Raw genomic sequence first — 21,873 nt, 5'->3', positions numbered from 1 at the left:
TTGAATTATCTTTGTAAATGTCTGCATGAATTTAATAATTCTTGATTAAGTTCATGTTAATATTCTTACACTGAGATAATTTATTCACATCACGGTAGAATACAGTCCACTGTAACAGAGATCAATGTTATACCGAGGTAGTATTTCGTATAATGACAAAAGCGGGTTAATTAACTGCTTAATAGGCTATTTTTTTACATTACTTATTTGTCTAAATATATTGTATACGTTTAGGTAAAACTGTACATCTAAACTGTCTACATATATACCATTTCCTTTACCCAAAGGTTGCCTGGAAGAGATCGCTAATTAACGATAAGGCAACCTTTTGTACTTATCTCCTGTTTTTATTTTTGTAATTTTGCTCACTCATAGTGTACAATAAAGAGTTTTTATTATTATTATTATTATTATTATGCTAGACGAGCCATGTTTAGTTTAGTTGTATCATCACTTCGCTCATATGAGTTCAATGTTACACAAGGAACAGGCTTTTTGGCACAAAAATGTTTTTAAAATCCAATAATTAAAGACTAAAGATTAGTACGTTTGACAAGCAAACTCTTATAATAATTTCTCTCTAATAAATAACTCAATCTAAAAGCTTGTTCAGCATGGAAAGTGTGAACTACAACTTTTTTGGTGTTTATATAATCTATACTAATATTTTAAAGTTGAAGAGTTTGTTTCTTTGTTCGTTTGTTTGAACGCGCTTATCTCAGGAACTCCTGGTCCGATTTCAAAAATCCTTTCAGTTTTAGATAGCCCATTTATCGATGAAGGCTATAGGTTATATATCATCACGCTAAAATCAATAGGAGCGGAGCACTAATGAATAATGTTTCAAAATCAGGATATTTTTTAAGTAACTATTTAACGCGGACAAAGTCGCTTGTGCCTAATATTTTTATTTCATCAAATGGTTCGTTAAAATTTGGAAATTAATTTATTAAAATTGTTCAATCAATATTATGTTTCAATACACTTGATTCCCTTCTGTTGAGATTGCACATCTGTTTTGTAATATTCTTTGCCACACTCCGGCGTCGGAATGTCTGGATTTAAAATCAATGAATCCAAAAATATGGACTGGGACTTGTTTGTTGTAAGTTGTTTACGACTTGTTAATAAAATGTCTGTCGAATTTGTATTATGAAGGAGAACTATAACAAAAGTTAAGCCTTCACTTTATAAATCAAAACTGTTTAGGCTAAAAATGGTTATGAATATGGATAAAACTGTTAGAACAAGTATTAATTAAGGTTTAATTATTTTCGATATTAGCTATAACGGCCTTGTTTTAAATATATTTGTGTTCAGTACGTACGTAACGTTACAAAACTTATAGACAATATTACAATAACATTTTTATAGTTACTATTGTAGATCTGTATTTATATCAAATGCGTTTAATATTGTAACAAAAAAAAAACAAAATTTTATCAGATTTTTTCATCTTAGTTAGCAGGCTCTCAAATATTATGACATCATTCTGGTGTAGTGGTGCATGCGCGACGCCTAAACAGCGACAGTTATGGGTTCGATTCCCGCACGCGATGTATTTATACCTGTATTTGTACACATATTTGTTTCCGGTCTGGACCCTTGTGGTTCTCCCAATCGTGCTTCGGAGAGCACGTTTAACTGTCGAGACCGGTTGTTATCACAAATATCTGATAGCGATCATAACTCATAACAGTTAATATATCCTTCAATTCGCCGTGGAACATCTGATGGTTTTAGTTTCTACTTTACTCTCCCGCGTGGAGAGAGGCCTTTGTCCAGTGGTGGGACGTGAAAGATAGAATTAATCAATCAAAATATTATGCAGTGAGTCAACAACGACGTCAAAAAAAAAACGCCCTGAAAGATTAAAAATTAAAATTACGTGGATCGTACCGCGGTTCTAATCTTGTTTAATTCAAAAAATATACTCGTATATTATCATCAACAATACACTTTACTCTCTTGCATTTTGTAATCTTATCATATTTTTCAAACAGGGGCAGATAAGGGGATATAATACTTCACATGTAGGTACTTGATCACCAGAACGAGGTAGCAGGGATACATAGCCTGAGGAGATCACTCTCTTATAAAAATCCTATTTGAACAAGATTTAACCATTCCTCGGACTATGCTCATACTACAGGCGTTTTGTTAAGGGATTCTCAGAGATAGCCAAGCCATTACATCGGCTGACAGAAGATAAACGACAATTTAGTTGGGTTGGGATTTTAATTTGGCCCCCTCTATTTTAGCGAAAACTCGCTCCAAGTTTTGCAAATGATCCTCGAAGTCACGGCCGACAATGATGACGTCATATAAGTAGACTAAACAAGCCTCTCCAACTAAGCCTGCCAGTACACACTCCATGAGTTGCTGGTGAGCGTGGTAAGGTGGGCGGGGCTTGAGACAAAGTGGGCGGGGCCTGAGGCTGAGTGGGCGGGGCCTGCGTCCGAGTGGGCGGGGCCTGAACCTAAGTGGGCGGGACCTGAGCCCGAGTGGGCGGGGTCTGAGTTCGAGTAGGCGGGGCCAGGGGGCGTGGTCAGTGGGCGGGGCACGATAGGTGGGGTCAGTGGGCGGGGCTTGGTCCACGGTGGGCGGAGCTTGGTCCCCAGTAGGTGTGGCCTCCGCAGCTCGTTATGCCCTTGTCCTGACGCCCTTGAAGTCCTTGGAGTCTTCTCTCGGAGTCAATGGCATCTCCAAATCTCACTTCCGAAACCAGTTGTTACGTGTTAGGGTTCGAAGGATTTGGATAGAAAAACCTGCTGACTCTTTTTAACACACACAACTCTTCAACAGTGAGAGCGGTTAGGCATTGCTCTTCCGTCCATCCGTTGGCAGTAGCAACAGTCTGGAATTGTTGACGATAAGCGTTCCACGGAGTAGTGCCGTCGTACGGAGGTACTTTCACTCTTGGTCCTTGCGCCACTTCAGTACTTCCACTAGACATCGTGACTCCCGTGGTTTCAAGGCGCACTACTTTCTTCTGTAGTTCAGTGAGGCCGGTTTTCACATTTTCAACATCCAATCCTAACCCGGTAACTCGTTCTTCCACTACGTCGACATCTTTTCGAAGCTTAGTCACCGCGTCAATAAACATATTTTATAGCCCAAAGCGTTTCTTGCAATTTTAAACTTGTTTGCTCTTGTAATTCTTGCAAAGCACCACTAATTTCAGCCTTTTGTTGCTCTTGTGATTCTTGCAATTTGAAACTTGTTTGTTCTTGTGATTCTTGCAAAGCACTACGAATTTCAACCTTTTGTTGCTCTATTAATTTAATTAAATTTCCTAATTGAAGAGCCACTTGAGAGTCTGTAGAAGCTACGGTGTCGCTGGTGGGCGTGATAAGGCAGATTCAGTGGGCGGGGCTTGAGACAAAGTTGGCGGGGCCGGAGCCTGATTAGGCGGGGCCTGAGCCTGAGTGGGCGGAGCCTGCGTTCGAGTGGGTGGGGCCTGAGCCCGAGTGGGCGGAGCCTGCGTCCGAGTGGGCGGGGCCTGCGTCCGAGTGGGCGGGGCCTGAGCCTGAGTGGGCGGGACCTATTACTGTGGAACTATATAGAAGTATAGTCTCGAAGTAGTTCCCCTAACGCCATCTAGTATTGAGTAGAGAGTTTCATGCTATCGCTGTCTTTGTGTGGTTTCAATGGTTGCCGCTAGATGGCGCTAGTTTCTTTGTATGTTCGTAACAATATTATATAAAGGTCTCAAAATGAGAGGGTGAGAAATAAATTGTTTGAATCGACTTAAAATTATAATCACTCGGCATCAACCGATTGTACAACCGTCGCTTCTGAAGGAATGAGTATACATCAAAACCGCTAGGATCAGAGTCCACAAAATGCAAGTAATTAACTGAGATTGGAGTCGAACCGATTAGACTAATAGTGTTGTATTTCTGCGATTAATAAGAGAGCCAGAGGTCTTGGGCAGGGTCAGTGGTAGATTCAGCAACTCGCTTACGATGCTTCCGGTATTACAGGCTATAGTAACTGTTTACCAACAAGTAGGCCTTTTGCTTGTTTACCACCACTAGTGTAAAAGAACCTTCAGTTTCAGGCCATATCCTTGCTTTTAGGCAGTATCGGGACTACTTATTTGAAGTCTATTATAAAATGGATGCGGATGAGCAAAATTGCATCAAGTATAAAAAAGTTCACTGGCAACTAAGAGCATGTGAATGTTATTATTCCTTTAAAAAAACTATACAACGGATTGTCGTGAATAAAGCACCAGGTTAATTTAAAAGCAGCTACGGGTTGTTGATGAATTAATTTTTATGTAAATCACATTTTATCATTGTACGTTTAACATCAAACTTTAAACGAGTTTAACTCGAAACAGATTTTTCAAAATCGGTGACCACGATCTCTTTCAAAACTAGTAAATAGAATTTCATGAAATTTGATGTTCGTATTCTTTATATTACAAAGCTGTCCTCGATCGAAGAATTAACTTTTTTGATCCGTACCTACTTTTTTAATATTAAAAAAATGTAGTGATTTTTTCGCCGAAAATCAGACTTTTTTTAAGAAAATTAGTAATATTTCATATATTATTAATCTTCTTTCCTGCGATCAAGGACTAGATAATACGATTCAGAAACGTAATTTATTTTTGATTTTATATGATTGGTGTTGAAACTACAGTGGTCACCGCAAAAGGCCTGTTTTTAACATTATCATATATCTCCTGTGATAATGAAATAAAAATAAAAATGCAATGTAATCAAAAGTATACACTTTAATGATAAAATCGCAAAAATATGCCTTTTTTTGCAGCAGTCAACTAGAACTAAACAAAATTGTGGGCAAATTCGATTTGTTGTCTAACCTTTTTTTCTATATAAAAATGTCATTACAAATAGCTATGGTAATCAATCAACACAAATCAGCACAATTGTATTATAAATTAGACGATTATGTTATCAAAACGAGCTTTATGTAAACAAAACAAGCTAAATTAACAGATGCCACACCAGACGTTTGCAATTTGATCTGTTCAATTGGCATTTATGGCTGGGATTAATTTAGTATAATTTCCGCGTCCATTGATCCATAACAATAATAAACAACCTCGATTAAGTCAATAAAATAAGCATTGAATTGGGTGAAATTATTGTATATGATAATAAATTTGATAAAGTGGTCAGTTTTTATTTAGACACGAACAACTGCGCTTGTTACTACAAATCATAGTTGTAACTAAATCGAAAATCTATAAAATTAGATTACGAAGCAAAGAAATGGAAAACTCTTAGGAAGAAAAAAATAAGGAAAGAAGATAAAATGTACAACAACACGACTGTTATAATCAATGATGTTTCAAAATCTTTCAAAACCGAAGATGTTCTCACGACGTTCTGGCTGATTGGGATCGGCGTATCCTTCGTGGGTCTCCTGGTTCAGTTGATTCTCTTTGTGGTGGTACCGAATTCTCGAAAATTCGATGAAATAATCTTGTGCCAGATGACGATTGCCAGAACTTTATACACTGTATGCGAATATAACATTATGTTCTACTTTAAATATTACGGTGTTATTGTGAAGAATTCAATATTCGTTTTATATTTTCATTCTGATGAGGTGTTGCTCTGTTTTATGTTTATTTTCAGTAAGAATCTTTATAACAAGGTGGTCGTTGTTTTTCCACTTCAGTCTTACAACTTAATGGTGACAACAGTAGCTGTGTGGACAGTTCCTTTGATAGTGTCTTTGTTGTGCCCATTCTTAATAAATATACACGATGAATATTTCCAAATCTTCTACAACGTTTACGCTCATGTTAAGTTCTTTACTTGCATTTTAAATGCCTTGGTATTTATTGAAATAATTCGCGTAGCGTTTAGTAGAAGTGCTACCAATAATACAAGAAATGTACGAGATTTTTTGAAAACTTCTTTGATAGCATTTGTTCTAGTGTCAGTGACTAGTTTGCAATTGCTTATTACTGATATAATTTCGTATTATTATAAGCAAATACGGAGTCAATTACTTGTGTTGATATTTTGTGTTATCAATTCGTATCAAGTAGTGGCTTTAACGGGAATATTATTTGTATTAGTGAGGAGTAAGATGAATGATTCAATCGTTAGATTAATATCAATCAAACTGGATGATCTCATGGTGTCTTTTACGTAAGTTAGATGTCTGGGTGTATTTTATGTCGAAAACGCGTTCTTTGATCTTGTTACATATAAATGCATTTTAAATGTGTGTTTGCAAATTTTAAGTATTTAAGTTTTTATGTGACGAAATGAAGAAAAGCTATCAATATTTTTGAATGTGTATTTTTGAACGAAGAAAGTATGTAGTTTCCGTTCATGTTAGTACAATTTGTATTTTAAATTATTTAATAAATGAAAAATATGTATGTTAATAATATCTATGAGGATTTTTATTTGTTCGTATGTGTATCTGTATATATGTATATGTATGTTTATGTATGTATATGTAGTTTTATGCCTGCCAGTATGTCTATTTAAGTGTATGTATAGTTATGTATGTGTATATATATTATTTTTATGTACACCTCTATGCTGTTTTATTCTTTTTCATATCCTTGTTCTAATGTTGTCTAGAAGAGAACGCTCTTTAGCGATAAGACCGCCTTTTGTACGCATTTTTTTGTTTTTTCTTACATATTTTGTTACATGTATTGTTTCTGGTTGTACAATAAAGTGTATTTGTTTTGTATTGTATATGTTTTCTATTCTGTTTAATGTAATTATAGCTCTAAAGTTATAAAAGAATATGTAAAATCTGCATTAAAACAGTGTCATAAAAATTGTACTTAATTTTAAAGACTAGATACCTACTTATCTAGAAAATCCTTGGACATGGTATTTTACTACGTAGTACATGGTAGGTACTATTCACATCTATAAGGCAATATTTTAAAAATCTTGACAGTATACCTACATCTTGTTTACTGCTTGCTTACCTTATTAAGTATATCAATTTTTGTAATGCTTAGCAATTAAAAATTAAGTAAATTTTTTTTATTCGTTTCTTTATTAAAATCAATCTATATAATTTGCTGTGTGGTTACGGCAGCAAAGAATATAGGCACCCCCTCTCTTTCCGTGTTTGTCGTAAGAGGCGACTAAGGGGTAACACAATTCCACTACTACCTTGGAACTTAAAAAGCCATTCGATGACGGGATAATCATCCAACTGCTAGCTTTGAAATACACAGGCCGAAGACGGGCAGCAGCGTCTTCGGTGCGATAAAGCCAGCCCTACATCAATCCGCTTGCCCAGCGTAGTGACTATGGACAACACACATGAGTTCACGCCATTTTTGGCGCGAACTTGTGGAGGCCTATGTCCAGCAGTGGACTGCGATAGGCTGAAGTGAGTGATATCGCTTGCGATAAAAATAATTATTTTGACTTTCGTTTCCTTTTCCAAGGGAACCCTATTTCGGAATATATTAATTCCGATTGTGTCCAAACTCGTAGTAAAGACTTCTTTTTCTTCGTAGGACTGAATTTTTCTTTTCGATGCGATACTGTAACTAAATTACAGATACACAGACGGAGAATTATTTAAAAAATTAATAAGTAGTTTTGTATCAGTATGTTCAGTATACTGTACTGTGTGGCTACGGTACTAAAGAATTTAGCCACCCCCTCTCTTCCCGTGGGTGTCGTAGTCCAGCAGTGGACCGTATAGGCTGTAATGATGATGTTCAGTATAAATTATAAAAACACTTTTTTTTTTCAATATTTTACAAGTTTTTTTATTTATAGAACTGATCGTGGTATAGTTTTAGTTGAGATACATGTTTGCAATATCCTCAACATAGCTACTTAAATTTATAATGTTAACTTTTAAGATTAATTTTACTTTGATAATAATATCACGATTCACGATTCAGCCTGTAATATGCCAATGCCTGGCATAGGCCTCTTCTCCATATAGGAGAAGAATCGAAACTTAATCCAGCACGCTGCTACACTTCGAATTGGCGGAAGATATATTCCTACTATGAGTAACGATCGCTGTTAAGTGTATATGATAACAACTAAGACCAGGCACGATTGGAAGACCCACAAACACAGACATCTAAACCGGAAACAAATATCCTGTACATATACAAATATCCGACGGGTATTGGACCCGGATGCCGCAATGGCAAAGGTACCACTACACCGAATCGAATTTTATAAATATAATAAAAATATGAAATATAATATCGTTGACCTTAATTATAACCTACGAAACTAGTAACAGAATATTACATTAATACTTTCTGTAAAAGAGCACGCTAGCGCAAGCTTAAGAATTCTGGAGGTGGAGTAGATACAGAGGTACAACAGTACAGTAGATAAAATTAGCAAATTACTCCTACATTATTAATCCTCAGTTAAGTAAATATTTTAAAATGTCTATCTAGCCTCTATGTACCACTCTCTGTATGACCTAAGTTTTCCGGCAAAAATAATATGAGTGATACCAATAAACCAATAGTTTGTACAAAAAACATAATTACTAATACATAGTTCTGAAAATTAAATTTTACGTAATGTGAAATATGTTATGCTAGTCGGAAGTAATCAAAATCGTCGTTTAATAAATGACGCAGAATAGTTCTCTGGCCGCAAGGACAGACGTCCGACGAGTAGGAAGCACTGTGAATATGAGTAGTGTGTTACTGAGCGTCGACGATAACGCTTTATCTTTTTATAGCACGAAGAAGTTCTAAATTCAAAAATTATTTTTCTTTGAATGCCAATTTGCAGGCAGCACTATTATTCTTTATCTTTAAATGACATGTGTAGGTAACGTATTTATTTTAATAGTTGCGAGTTGAATCACAATAGTCCTGATTAATATTAAAACAATCAAACTTGGAATATAATTGTTTTTGTTTCTGCTGTGAGACCGAAATAGAATCAAGTGCATCGTTTATATTTAAATTAGTGTTTGTAAACAGTGTTAGTGTATGAAGAGCCGGGAGACTTTAAAATATCTGTGCAGTGATTCGACCGTTTTCGCGTATTCATTGCAATGTCAGTTGTTAAAATTAATTAAATTGTATTGTATTGGAGAACAAAAAATAGCTTTATTTTTTGTGTGATCTTCAGATATGTATAATATGTGTTGAAACTACTTAGCACACAGACATATTTAAAGCAGAGTTTACGAGGACACTGAGTAAGGGTTAAAGGTAATGTCAATTTGTTGTCCATTTACAGCTGTGATCAATGTACCTAACTTTTGTCCACAACATTGTTTGAGCTGCTTTTATAATAAATATCAGAGTAATTAAAAACGATTCCTTTAGATTTTGCCTAGAAATACATAGTATATACATAGTATAGGATTTGAAGGATATATACAATGGTATCGGACAAATCAAGGGGTAGTATAAGGTAGAGCATGTTATTATTATTTCATGAATGGATGTTAGTAGATTAATGACGAGGAAATTATGAATGCAGCATGGGTGTAAGATGATCTGCGTATAATTGGGATGCTTTTGATGAAAAAAAGAAAATAAACATGTTAATACAAAATACGTGTATCCATTTTTCCCCTTGAGCTTTTATCAACATTCGTTTGCGATTAAACAATTATTTTGACTTTCGTTACCGTTTCCATGGGTTAGGATTTTTTTCACGCGAAACGTGATCTATTCCATCTAAAGAACCCCCCATTTGAAGGAACGTAGTTAGGAATCAAACACCCTATATGTATGATACTATATAGACGAGATCTCTTCCATCCTCAGGAAAACATATTATAGAGATCCAATAAGTCTCTCCATCACTCTTAAAAAAATAACCTTATTTACATTATTTATATTTCGTGTAAGGATTTTTTTTTTTTGTTTTTTACAATTTTGTATGGATTAAAGAATTTTAACCCTCTTCTACTACGGTTTGGTCGGATCCGACCAACTTGTTCGTTCCCGCTCGTCAAACACTTGCCTAGATTCCCCTACTGCTCCATGGTCTCAGGTACCCTCCTCTGCATTGCTTAGATATGTCTCCTCCCCTCTTCTCTCTATTAACCATTTGGTCGGATCCAACCCACCATAGTAACCTCGCTTCGTTCCTCGATTTTCTTTGAATTTAATTCTTACTCAAGATCCTTTATTTTGTATTTGTTTTCTATAATTCGACTATATTACTTCAAAAGACTGCAATATTCAGTCAAAAAGACAATAAAGACTGATAAAAGTATGACTGCTAATTTTTGTCAGTATTCACTTCAACCTATTGCAGTCCACTGTTGGACGTAGACCTTCACAAGTTCTCATGTGTTTTGCTCATAGTCACCATGCTGGGCAGTCGGGTTGGTGATCGCAGGGCTGGCTTAGTTGCACCGAAGACGCTGCTGTCCCTCTTCAGCCTGTGTATTTCAAAACCAGTAGTTGGATGGTTATCCCGCCATCGTTTGGCTTAATAAGTTTCAAGGTGGCAGTGGAACTGTGTTATCCCATAGTCGCCTCTTACAACACCTATGGGAAGACAGGGGGTGGCTATATCCTTTACTACCGTAGCCACACAGCAGATAGCAGAGATATTTAACAATATTATGTTATGTTTATTAAATGAAAATTATTTTTTACAAGTATTGTAGTCAATATTTATCCTTTTCCTACTTAATAAATGGTTTTTAAATGATAAATCCCTACACGAGCCAGCATGGTCAAATCCGACCCAACCGTAGTGTGTAAATGTGCGAAATAGAAGGAGAGGAGGGTTAATTAAATTTTCATAACCTACATTTAGTTTTTTTACATTTACATATATTTTTTGGACAACAAATGCCAAAATTTTTTTAATTTATTATTTTCATTTATTCATTGATAATTTAATGAAATAAAATTTGTATCTAAGTATTTTATATATAATAGTCAATATAAAAGCTATACACTTTTTTTCTTTAATGTAATTACAATCGCTTGTAATGTTATTTATTTTGTGTATTGTTAAAGATTCCCAGATAAAAATTAAAATTTTATGTATTTTTTTGTCTAATGTGTGCTCATTCAAAATTTAAACAAAGGTAAATTAATTATTGACAGTCAGAGTAGAATCCTTTTTATCTTCCTAAATTACATTTTTTAAAGTACACTCAAGGGTATTATATCTCTAAACTCGATGCGCTATAAAAGAAAGTTTTTCAATGAAAGCGGGTTAATAGTAAATCAAATAAAAGTCAAAAATTTTAGCACATACGCGAATACAGTTCAATAATTTTTTAATCACACGCTCTAACTGACTAACGCCGAGTTGCACGAAAAGAAATTAAAATTTAAGTAATGATTAAACTAATTTAATCGCAAGAATTGTATGAAATTCTTGTGATTAAATTAGTTTAATCTCTACTTAAATTTTAATTTTGTTTCGTGCAACTCGGCGTAACTGATTCTTTATTTTCGAGCCTAACTCGAACCTAGGTAAAATTTAGTAGGTAAGTAAAACTCCTTGACTTCTAACTCCCGCTTAGGGAAGCTCACGGATTCTAAGAAAACCTTAGTTAGTATTGTGATGCTAAACTTTTCTTATAACATTGAAGGGTCACATTTCATCATTCATCTCATTTTGTTCGTGTTTGTTCTCAATTATCACCTAAAAAGAATATATAATCCCGAAAACATATTATTCAAAACAAAATTATATAAATGACAAAAATAAGTGGGTTTAAGTAACACTGGATTTCGTATAGAATATATGACTGAAGTTATAGCGTTTGAATAATACATCTACTGTTTTTAAAAGAGTTACTGTCGACATTCTTGTTAATATTTTTCAGCTGAATCTACCTTCTAAATCGGCGATAGCTTCACGTTAAAATACAAAGTAAAATGACGAGTCAAAATTGCTATTAAAACGTAGGTACTTTAAAAAAAATATATTTGAATTTGATACATAATATATGTACACCAATTAAACGTGTAACCTAATATACCCTAAACATATAATCATCATATTATCATCATAATTTTCATGAGTTAGGGGTACATTAAAAACTAACTAAACTAGGGCATAGCTGGATATATCCCGATAAAATCTGGAGCAGCCAGTCTGAGGAAATACCTTCACCTTACAGAAGATCATAGCTAAATAAAACTGCTCGGAGCAGTCTTGTGTTCCTGTGATTAAGGTGGCCAAAACTCCTAGGACGGGTTGGGGGTAGGGTCGGCAACGCACGATGCTTCTAGTGTTGCAAGCGTCTATACTTTTATAGGCTACGGTAACCACTTGCCATGTTGTGGGCTGTAAGCTTGTTTGCTGCTCTAGTGGTATCATATATATACGCTAATGTTAAGATGTTTGCCTCCCTTTTTAGAAAAAAACCTCACAATTACTCCACCTGAATTAAATATCATTTTATACACAATTAATTGATCTCTTGGCAACACACGATTAAAAAATTTAAACTATTTAAAAAGGAAGGTTAGTTATGCTTTAAGAAGAAGGAAGGCTATTTTTTTCCTCAAATCAAAGCGATTGAAATCGCATGGCCAGCTAGTAAATAATAATATAAATATACGTAACATGAATCAAAAAGATCAGCTTAAAAGGAACATGAAGAAATGAAGGGAACTTAACACTATTATTCTTCTGACATTATAAAAACGAAAGTTTTTAAGGATGCATGGATGTTTGTTACTATTTTCTGCAAAATGGCGCGGATGAGACCGCAAGGTCAGCTAATCAGTCATATATGCTACTACTGTAATAAAAAAAGTCTTATAAATTTCTGGTATAGGTATATTCATGTGTTATTCACATGAAACATCTGTTTAAAACGATCCATTCGCTATTTGCATGACCTTTAATCGATTATTCTTTACCTTGAAGGAGACCTAGGCATCGAAAGTATTTGAAGCTGTGCTCGTTTTTTTTTGTTGGTAAAACGTGTTTTTTGAAAACATTATTTAAATACGTATTACATACTGATGAAATATGTATATGTTTCGATATTACCGACATAATAATAAAAAAATGAACTGGTTCTTTAATAAAAAAAACACGAGTGCAATTACAAAAATAATAGGGGACCAATACTCGATCTGGGATATGTGTGGATTTGAACCGAGGTCTTTTCGTTTCGGATCCGCCCGATTTCCCACCTGAGCGGTAGTAGATTTTATAAAATTTTCGGGTCAAACGGAAAAGTTATGAGTAGAAATCTATAAGTTGTCTCTATAAATATATAATCTACTAGCTGACCGCGCAAACGTTGTTTTGTCATAACACAAAATTTCAAATATTTTTTTCAATTTGATCGCAGCACCAACTGTCGGGACAAACTGAAATTAAAATAGAATTATATTTAATATTTGATGCTGCGATGGTAGCGCAGTCTACCGGATCCCATGTAAAATATTCCAAAATTAACAACTACATACTTATAAATGAAAAATTAGTTAAATCAACATTTTCCAGTGGACCAAATTGTGAATCTAAAGCATCCTCGAATCCCCTTGAACTCACAACAAAAATTTCATCAAAATCGGTCCAACCGTCTAGGAGGAGTTAAGTGGCATACACACGCACACAAGAAATATATATATAAAGATATAATATATATTTATATATTATATAATTCTGTTGTTTTTAGTTTAAATGGCACATTAGTTCGATCCCCGCACACATGACAAATATTTGTATAGACAACACAAATGTTTTTCGCAATCTTGTGTAGAAGTTTTGTCGGCATTTGGAGTAAAATCAAAAATTCAAAATATTCCCTGTCCTATCCTTCCGACTGTTAAATGTCTTGTTAATCACTCACTTCAGCCTAATACAGTCCACTGCTGGACATAGGCCTCTATAAGTTCGCACCAAAAATGGCGTGGACTCATGTGTTTTGCCCATAGTCACCACGCTGGGCAGGTGGGTTGGTGACTACAGGGCTGGCATTGTCGCACCGAAGACGCGGCCCGCCTTCGGCCTGTGTATTTTAAAGCCAGCAGTTGGATGGTTATCCCACCATCGGTCGGCTTTATAAGTTCCAAGGTGGTAGTGGAACTGTGTTATCCCTTAGTTGCCTCTTACGACACCCACGAGAAAAGAGGTGGCTATATTCTTAATGCCGTAACCACACAGCAAAATCTTATTAATAAAGGTACAAAAACGAATTAGTACTCCATCATATAATCATCTGAATGTCTGATAATTACCATTTCTAATGATAAAAGACTCATTATAACACATAATATACATAGATACCTATAGTTTCATGATCTTAGCGACAGCAAGGGCTACGATGCATGGTTGCTCTCGTCAAGATAATCCCGTCATCACTTTTAACAATTATCGGTATACTTATTTAACTATTACTAGTTTATCGCGATCAGACAGAAAGATGCTGCTGATTTTGTTATATATATGATATGTAGTGATATAATATGGACCGTATCTGAACTGTATGTGTACAAGCTCATAATTTAGAAGTCTCGCGCGAAAATAACTACTAGCTATAAATCGTAAACAGAAAAACAACACTTTCTTCTCTATAATATTTACTTTATGGTGTATGTGTCAGACGTACTAAAATATGCCGCCATTACGTCGACTGAAATAGTCTGTCCTATATTACACTATTACGTCATGACCAATGTTTCAGAGCACCATGGGGCAAAAATATTCACTTATGTTAACGTTAAACAGGCGTACAATGATCGAAATGATTTAGAATCTGGATTAAAGAATTTGCATCTAGTATATTTATTTTATAATATATTATTTGTTTTTCTTTTTATAATTTATAAGCTTTTTTAAATTTCGGAAAGTTATTTCGTATTGTTAAATAATGAAAAAGTTCTATGGTAAATTTAATTTTATTCTCAATCTATATTGTTATAAAAAGAATTACATACCTTTCGAGCAATTATTACAATTTCATCAATTGTCCATTTTGTATAATATTATGTAACTTTGTTACTAATTTGTAATGAAAATGTTAGTCCCTATGTGGGGTATGACTGAAATTAAAAGGTACATTTTGATTTTGATATGATTTTATTTCTTTTCCTATTTCAAAAAAATGCGGCTTCATTTTAAAGATATTAAAACGGAATATTTGAGTATTTGCTTACATTTAGATCTAATTCGTGATCAACAAGCCGTATTTCTTATAAAGAAAATCGTTTAAATCGGTAAATCGTTTTACATTTTATTGTAAGTTATTATTAAAATTATTAAAATATTTAAATAAAGGACTACTACATATTTAAAAATATTCATTTAAATATTTTCGATTAAAAATAAATTTAACGGCGCATTAATTCCGTGGTCTCAGCAGTTGGATGATGTGCTGTGTTAGCATGTTTAATTACCGCACATAATAAATCTCTGCACCCGTCATACAGATGTTGTAGCTTTGGGTGCTTGTGATTGTGTTGTGTATTCCTGGATCCGATACAGAATTATCATGGTCATTGAGTGATAGGCATTCATTATTATTGTTTTTTTTTTTATTATATATAATTATATTGATTATGAAATAGCTAACCCGACGGAGGTTTTCCTGTATTGCGAACTGTCAAAAACGTGAACTTGAAATAAATGTTACATATAAGTATAAGAAAATATTTGGGAAATCTAAAATGCACGCCCCCATCCCCTTTACTAGCTTGTTCAGCAACTAATGATTTACCGTACTAACATTGTACGTTCGAGTAGAAAGTATAAGAAAACATAAAAAGAAATGACTAGAAATGATCCAGCCATCATCGAGTATTAGCGCTTAGGAAGACAATTAGCAATTCATACTTATTTATATAGACAAGCATATTAGGACTGAGAAAAAAAACGAATAAATTAAACCTTATATCTAACCGAACATAGTATGCTTAGAAAGACGGAATTTATTTTAATAAACTCTTAACTGCTAAATTGCTTTGTAAAACTCTCAGGCAACATTTTAATTTATCCTTTATACTTATTATTAGTACATGCTACAAGCCCTCAATATTTAATAAGCCCCATTCAATTTTCAGTCTGTAAGCATTACATGTCCATAAGGCGAATGAAGAATTAATAAAAGTAGGTTGTACATTCAACTTGTAGCGTCGCCGAGCTTAGTAAATTTTCTTAAGATACTATAACCCAGACTTTTTCTTCGAACCATTCAACAAAGATGGCACCATAAAAACTTTATCACCCTAAATAATATAATAAATTTGATATATTTTATTCAACGCGTTTAACTTAGAGGTTACCAAAAAGTTTCGTAAAGTTTTGTAGTTAATTCTGCTCTATATGTTGTCTTAAATTCATTCTTTCGTTTTTTTGCCCTTTTTTTACTTACTGTACTGATAGTCTGAAACAGTCTATAAATGGACCTAATACCGATAAGAGATCCATCCGTAATGAAGGTGAAACAAATCAATCTTTCATACCTGTCACCTCATGTTGGTAATCAAAGGAAATCAGTTAAATGGAAAAGAAAGAAAATCACGTCAAATGTCTTGATTTAAAGAAAATTTTATCACTTTTTATTATTATTAAATATTGTAATACCCCAACCTGCAGGGTACGCAATAACGTAAACAGACACCCCATAACAATATCTCCCAAATGATTACAATCGTAGATCGTGTTTTGTTCAATATCTCTACTCGGACCTTGACGTGTCAAACGAACCGTATTATGGGCATAAAAGTCAGTTTTATTACTTTGTTATGATAAAAAATAGTTTTTTATGCATATACAGCACGACTGTATGTCGTATTTGTAAAATGTATTTAATTCCAAATGTTACCAAATTGTGAACGCTAATCTTATTTTGTTTAAATAACTTTTTTCCAAACTTGTTTGGACAACTTTTTTCATATAGGCCGTAATATATTTTGTATACTGTTACATGTGAAACCAATGATAATCCATAATAATTTTAGTCTATCGAATTATTTTTGCCATTATTTTAATTTTTGTTGTTTCTTTTGAGTCAGCTAAAAAAAAACCTAATACAAAAAGCACTAATGATAAAATTCGTTTATGTTGTGAGACGTACAAAGTAAGAAATATTGGTAGATTGAACGCTAAATCAGTATAACATGTTAAGTCAAATTTACTGTTTTAATCGCTGAGCTCAAACACTAAAACCTCAAACTTATATTTTGCTGTAAAGACTTTTGGAATTTATTTTATATTTAAGGTATATAAGGTATAGAAGGTGATGTTTTTAGATTTGTTAAATGTCTGTTTCACCAGTGGTGGATAAAATTTATCCTATAAATACTATCCACAACTGTTGGACTTTATCGGAAGAATAAGCCATTAGAAGCTATTTCCCCATTGTTAACAAACTTCAACTTTTAGATTAGTATTTGTGAATCTCATAAATATGGCGGATTTGGATGTTAAAAAATATACTAAAATCTTGTCTGTTGGATACCATCATTCGTCACAAGTCGTTATCCACAACTGTTGAACAGGCCCTTAATGTCATTATTTTTATTGAATAGATATAGCCTTATAACACTCGTAGAGGAAAGACAGACCTTATATTAAAACTATTGCCACAAAAAATATTTGCATAGAACTGGTGATGAGTATACAGTCAAAAGGTAACTAAAAATAATATAATTACTTTCAGAACAACGATGTCGTTACCAATGTTAAGACACTGTTGTGGCTGCCTGTCCTTGGAAAAAGGATGTTTCATACTTGGCGTTTTTTCTACAGTAAGTTTTTTTACTATTGGTATGAGTTATTTATTTTATACTCGCCGCTACTTAATTTGATTTATATTTTGTAAATATTGAAATAGCTAAAAAAAATTAAATTTATATCACATTTTCTACATATTAGAGACGCTTCGTTCAAAGTTATTTAGCTACCAGAGAATTTTTCTTTGAGCAAACATGGTGCACCTTTAAACCGTTTGATTCATAACTCATCAATCATTTCGTTATTCTTAAACAAAACGTTGTGTAAATTGGAATTTATATGCATATATATATACACATATGTAGTACTTAGCGACGACCACTCTGGTGTGATGGTGGGTGTGCCGTGTCGGTGGCGCCTAAAACACCGACGGCCACGGTTTCGATCCCGCTCGGAGTGGATATTTGTGTTTATGCAAATATTTTTTACCAATTTGGTTTTAAGTCCTTGTGGGTCTCACCACTGTACCAGCACATTAAGCTGTCGGTCCCGATTGTTATCATGTATACCTGATAGCGATCGTTATTCATAGTCGGTCGCCAGCCCGCATTGGAGCAGTGTGGTAGATTATGGTCTGGTCCTTCTCTTACATGGGGAAAGAGGCGAGAGGAGGAGGAGAAGAGAGCGAGTATTTGGCGGTGACACCAATTAATAATTAAAATTTGAATACCGTGGAATATTTTTATTTTTATTTTTCGTTTAGACAAAACTTTAAGTAGACATAATAAGTCTTTATTAAAATTATTCGAAAATATCTTTACAGATTTAGAATCTATTTTGTGTTTATTTATATCTATTATAATCACTCTTTGCGTTAAAAAGCCTGTTTGTCATTACATGAAATTTGTCCCAGTCGTTGTTAGTAATAAAAACGTAACACTGCCTTAAATAAAAACAACAGGCAATTACGTGCCCATGTTGCCCGTGCCAAAAAGCCTATTCAAAATATTTAATTTACATATGTACAAAATACAAAAAAAAAACATTTTAAACGAAATATTTTAATAATTACTTAAGTCCAAACACTAACTACTTAATCGTAAAACGGAAATTACACTCCTAACAATAACACACCCAGTAACGCATATTCTGTTACCTTTGCGTACAGATATTTTGATCCTACCCTCCATTTGTTTCTTGTTTCGACTATGTAGGTATCATTTCAATAGTAAGTATTTTTTTTTTTACTCAAGGTAATGTGCTAGTTAATTAATAATACAAAAATACATTTAACCTACATCATTGTCGTCTGATTGATACTAAGGTAGGATAACTTAATATCTGTCTTGTGGGTTACAGCCAATAGATTTTGAAACTTTTGTTGTAATAAATAATCATATATAAATATATACCATACTTATATTACGCCCAGACTCATAACAGGTTAATCATCTTTATTTATTACTAGCTATACCCTGCGCGGGTTGCTACGCCTTTTTTTTGGTCGTATCAGCTCAGAAACCTGGGCTCATGCACAACACTTTGCTGAAGAGAAGAACATGACATGATCAAATGCATAGTTTACGATTCTACAAAGGATATACAGACAAGCATTCATTTTTATGTATATAGATTTTGATAAATAAGTAATTATTATTATTTAAATTTACAGTTAGCCTGCATAGCAGCTATCATAGCTGGATCCTGGAGCCTACCGCGACACAGGGAGAGGGAGCAGGAAGATAACCTGATATCGATGACGCTAGTCATGTTCTCAACTCTGTCGGGTATCAGTAACGTCGTTGTGTTGGTTGGTGTTGGAATGGTGAGGAACAATTTAACACATTTTTTTCAATAAAAATATTTTAAATTAAAAATATTTTCCAACAAAATATTAAAATAAAAAAATTAAAATTTTTACAGTTTAGTTCGTCTCTTTTTTTTTTAATAAATAGACAAGTCAATGCTGAAAACCGGGATGTCGTGCGCGAGCTTGGGGAGGCCTATGTCCAGCAGTGGACTGCAATAGGCTGAACTAACTGACTGACTGACTGCCCAAGTCTCTCTCTGTAATAAGTTTATTATAATAATTATAATATAAACTTAATTTTATTTTTTGCTGTGATTTTTATATCTTAATCTATTTTATAGCACTAAAATAGCTTCTAACTGAAATTTACATATCTAATATATAAACTTCTCGTGTCACAGTGTTAGGGGCCAAACTCCTCCGAAACGGTTTGAACGATGCTTATCAATTTTTTTATGAATATTGGCTAGGTCTGAGGATCGGTCGTAAACTATTTTGACGTGACAATGTGACGCCGGCTGCATGCACGAAAAAGCATGATTCGTTGTCCCGTTAAACTCATTGTACGCTTGCGTCGCTTCTATCTCTCTTCCACTCGATTTGCCTGTGTCCGAGGAGATGTTTTGTTATGACGTTGTCACGTTAAACTATCATGTGTAAACCAACTTTACAGACAGCCAATTTTTTAAATTATTTTTCTAGAAATAATGTATATTGGCAAAACAACGCTTGCCGGGTCAGCTAGTAATAATGTACATATCATCTTAATAGATTTTTAATACATATCTGACAGTTATTTTATAAACTTTATTATGTATTTTCTATACTTTATTGTTATTATTTTTGTTTTAGAAACCTATTAAATGCTATGTATTTTTATTTTAAAAATTTACCTCTTTTTATATATTGTTCATTAGAGGACACTTTTGTGTATTTTTGTTGCTTAAATGATCTCATATGGTTTCATGTGATTTATACAGTTTCGTGATAATTATATAACAGCATTACTAAACATGTTTCAGAGGCGACCAAGCTGCTTGCAACTTACCTTGCTGTTTAACTCCGTGTTCATCTTGTGCATCTTTTTGGTCGCGGTGGTCACGTGTCTGTTCAGTCCTGAACTCGCGCCGTTCATGTCTAAGCCAGGGAATATTGCTTTGGTTGTGGTCATGATCATTCTTGGTGCTGGTACGTATTGACTGACTTTGCCTTTTACATTCAATAGTTGGGAATAAGAATCGTTCATCAAGTTGGAGAACGGTTGAAGTTTCGTTCACCGCGCTATAAGTAACGATCCCACGAGAAATGATTGTATAAGTATAAATATCTATTCCAAGCGGGAATCCTACCTGAACCGCCATTGCTTAAGCGCCTCCATGCAACACTACACCACAGCTGCTGTCAAGCTGTTATGTATTATTGTAAAAGTACACACACAACAGACACACACATTAGACTATCACAGTCCATTACTGGACATAGGCCTACACATGCTTGCGCCAAAAATGGCGTGAACTCATGTGTTTTGCCCATATTCACCACGGCAGGCTTTTACTGTTATATGAACCTAATATTTTATTGTTAGCTTTATAAATAAAAATGAGTTCAAAATCATATTTTATTATTTATTTCAGGATATTCCGTTTATTATCTGATAGTAGTAAATAGCGTTTGCAGGAAGATGAAGATGAGTTACAGTGAAACAGCTCTGCCTATGTGAAAAACGTCCCAGACTGTAACTATTGTGATTAAATATGCTTTCTTATAACACCATGAAGGGGTGTTCTGTCAACGTAGTCACGCGAATGTTTGTACCGCGCGTACACTGAAATACTCTATTGTACACTCGTTTGTACATACGTACATGTCAGTAGAAAATATTTGTACGTGTATTTGAAATTAATAAGCGTGTGTACTTGGATGCCTGTCTTTAATTATTATATAAGTTAGATTTTGGGTGTTATTTTGTACCTATATTTGTTATATGAATAAAGCATTTTAGACGTAGTTTTTATTTATTTAAAATGGTGGTCTTTTGTTACTCTGTCTATATTATAATATATTTTAGTAACCATCTATTGAGTTCAAATCAGTGTTGAAATTATTAAACATTTCTTTTTTTTTAGCTTTTATTGAGAATGTTGACTTCAACAATTTTTAATTAAGTGTTCAAGAAATTGGTTTATTTCACATTTATGAAATATTAACTAGTAGGTATATTCTTATGACAAGATTAAAATCACTTACTTCCTCAGCCAACTTTTTAATGTATGATCTTTTTATTAATAAAAACAATATTTTTTATTCAAAATATTGTCGTCTTTTTTAACCGACTTCCAAAAAAGGAGGAGGTTCTCAATTCAACTGTATTTTTATTTTATTTTTTTTTTATGTATGTTACATCAGAACTTTTGACCGGGTGGACCGATTTCGACAATTTTTTTTTAATCGAAAGTTGGCGTGTGCCAATTGGTC

At 33.9% G+C, this 21,873-nt stretch overlaps 1 protein-coding gene and 1 long non-coding RNA gene across 2 annotated transcripts; both read left to right on the top strand.

Annotated features, from left to right (window-relative positions):
* The first annotated feature begins 8,766 nt into the window (after window positions 1-8,766).
* On the top strand, window positions 8,767-21,405 carry LOC123660844. Its single transcript, XM_045595874.1, has 5 exons — window positions 8,767-8,789; window positions 17,575-17,662; window positions 19,261-19,413; window positions 20,421-20,586; window positions 21,033-21,405. The coding sequence occupies exons 1-5, from the start codon at window positions 8,782-8,784 to the stop codon at window positions 21,116-21,118; spliced, it is 501 nt and encodes a 166-aa protein (XP_045451830.1). The 5' UTR covers window positions 8,767-8,781; the 3' UTR covers window positions 21,119-21,405.
* On the top strand, window positions 10,068-10,618 carry LOC123660845. Its single transcript, XR_006744257.1, has 2 exons — window positions 10,068-10,211; window positions 10,537-10,618. It is a non-coding gene; the product is annotated as an uncharacterized LOC123660845 (long non-coding RNA).
* Window positions 21,406-21,873: the final 468 nt, after the last annotated feature.

The sequence above is a fragment of the Melitaea cinxia genome, chromosome 16, assembly GCF_905220565.1.
Source record: "Melitaea cinxia chromosome 16, ilMelCinx1.1, whole genome shotgun sequence".
NCBI lineage: Eukaryota > Metazoa > Arthropoda > Insecta > Lepidoptera > Nymphalidae > Melitaea > Melitaea cinxia.
Note: the sequence above shows the minus strand (reverse complement) of the source record. Positions and strands in the feature narration are given on the sequence as shown.

Coding starts and splice junctions, on each gene's coding strand:
- LOC123660844 (XM_045595874.1), top strand. Junction 17,663..19,260: donor TACTTGGCGTTTTTTCTACA/GTAAGTTTTTTT, acceptor TTAAATTTACAG/TTAGCCTGCATAGCAGCTAT. Junction 19,414..20,420: donor TGTTGGTTGGTGTTGGAATG/GTGAGGAACAAT, acceptor AACATGTTTCAG/AGGCGACCAAGCTGCTTGCA.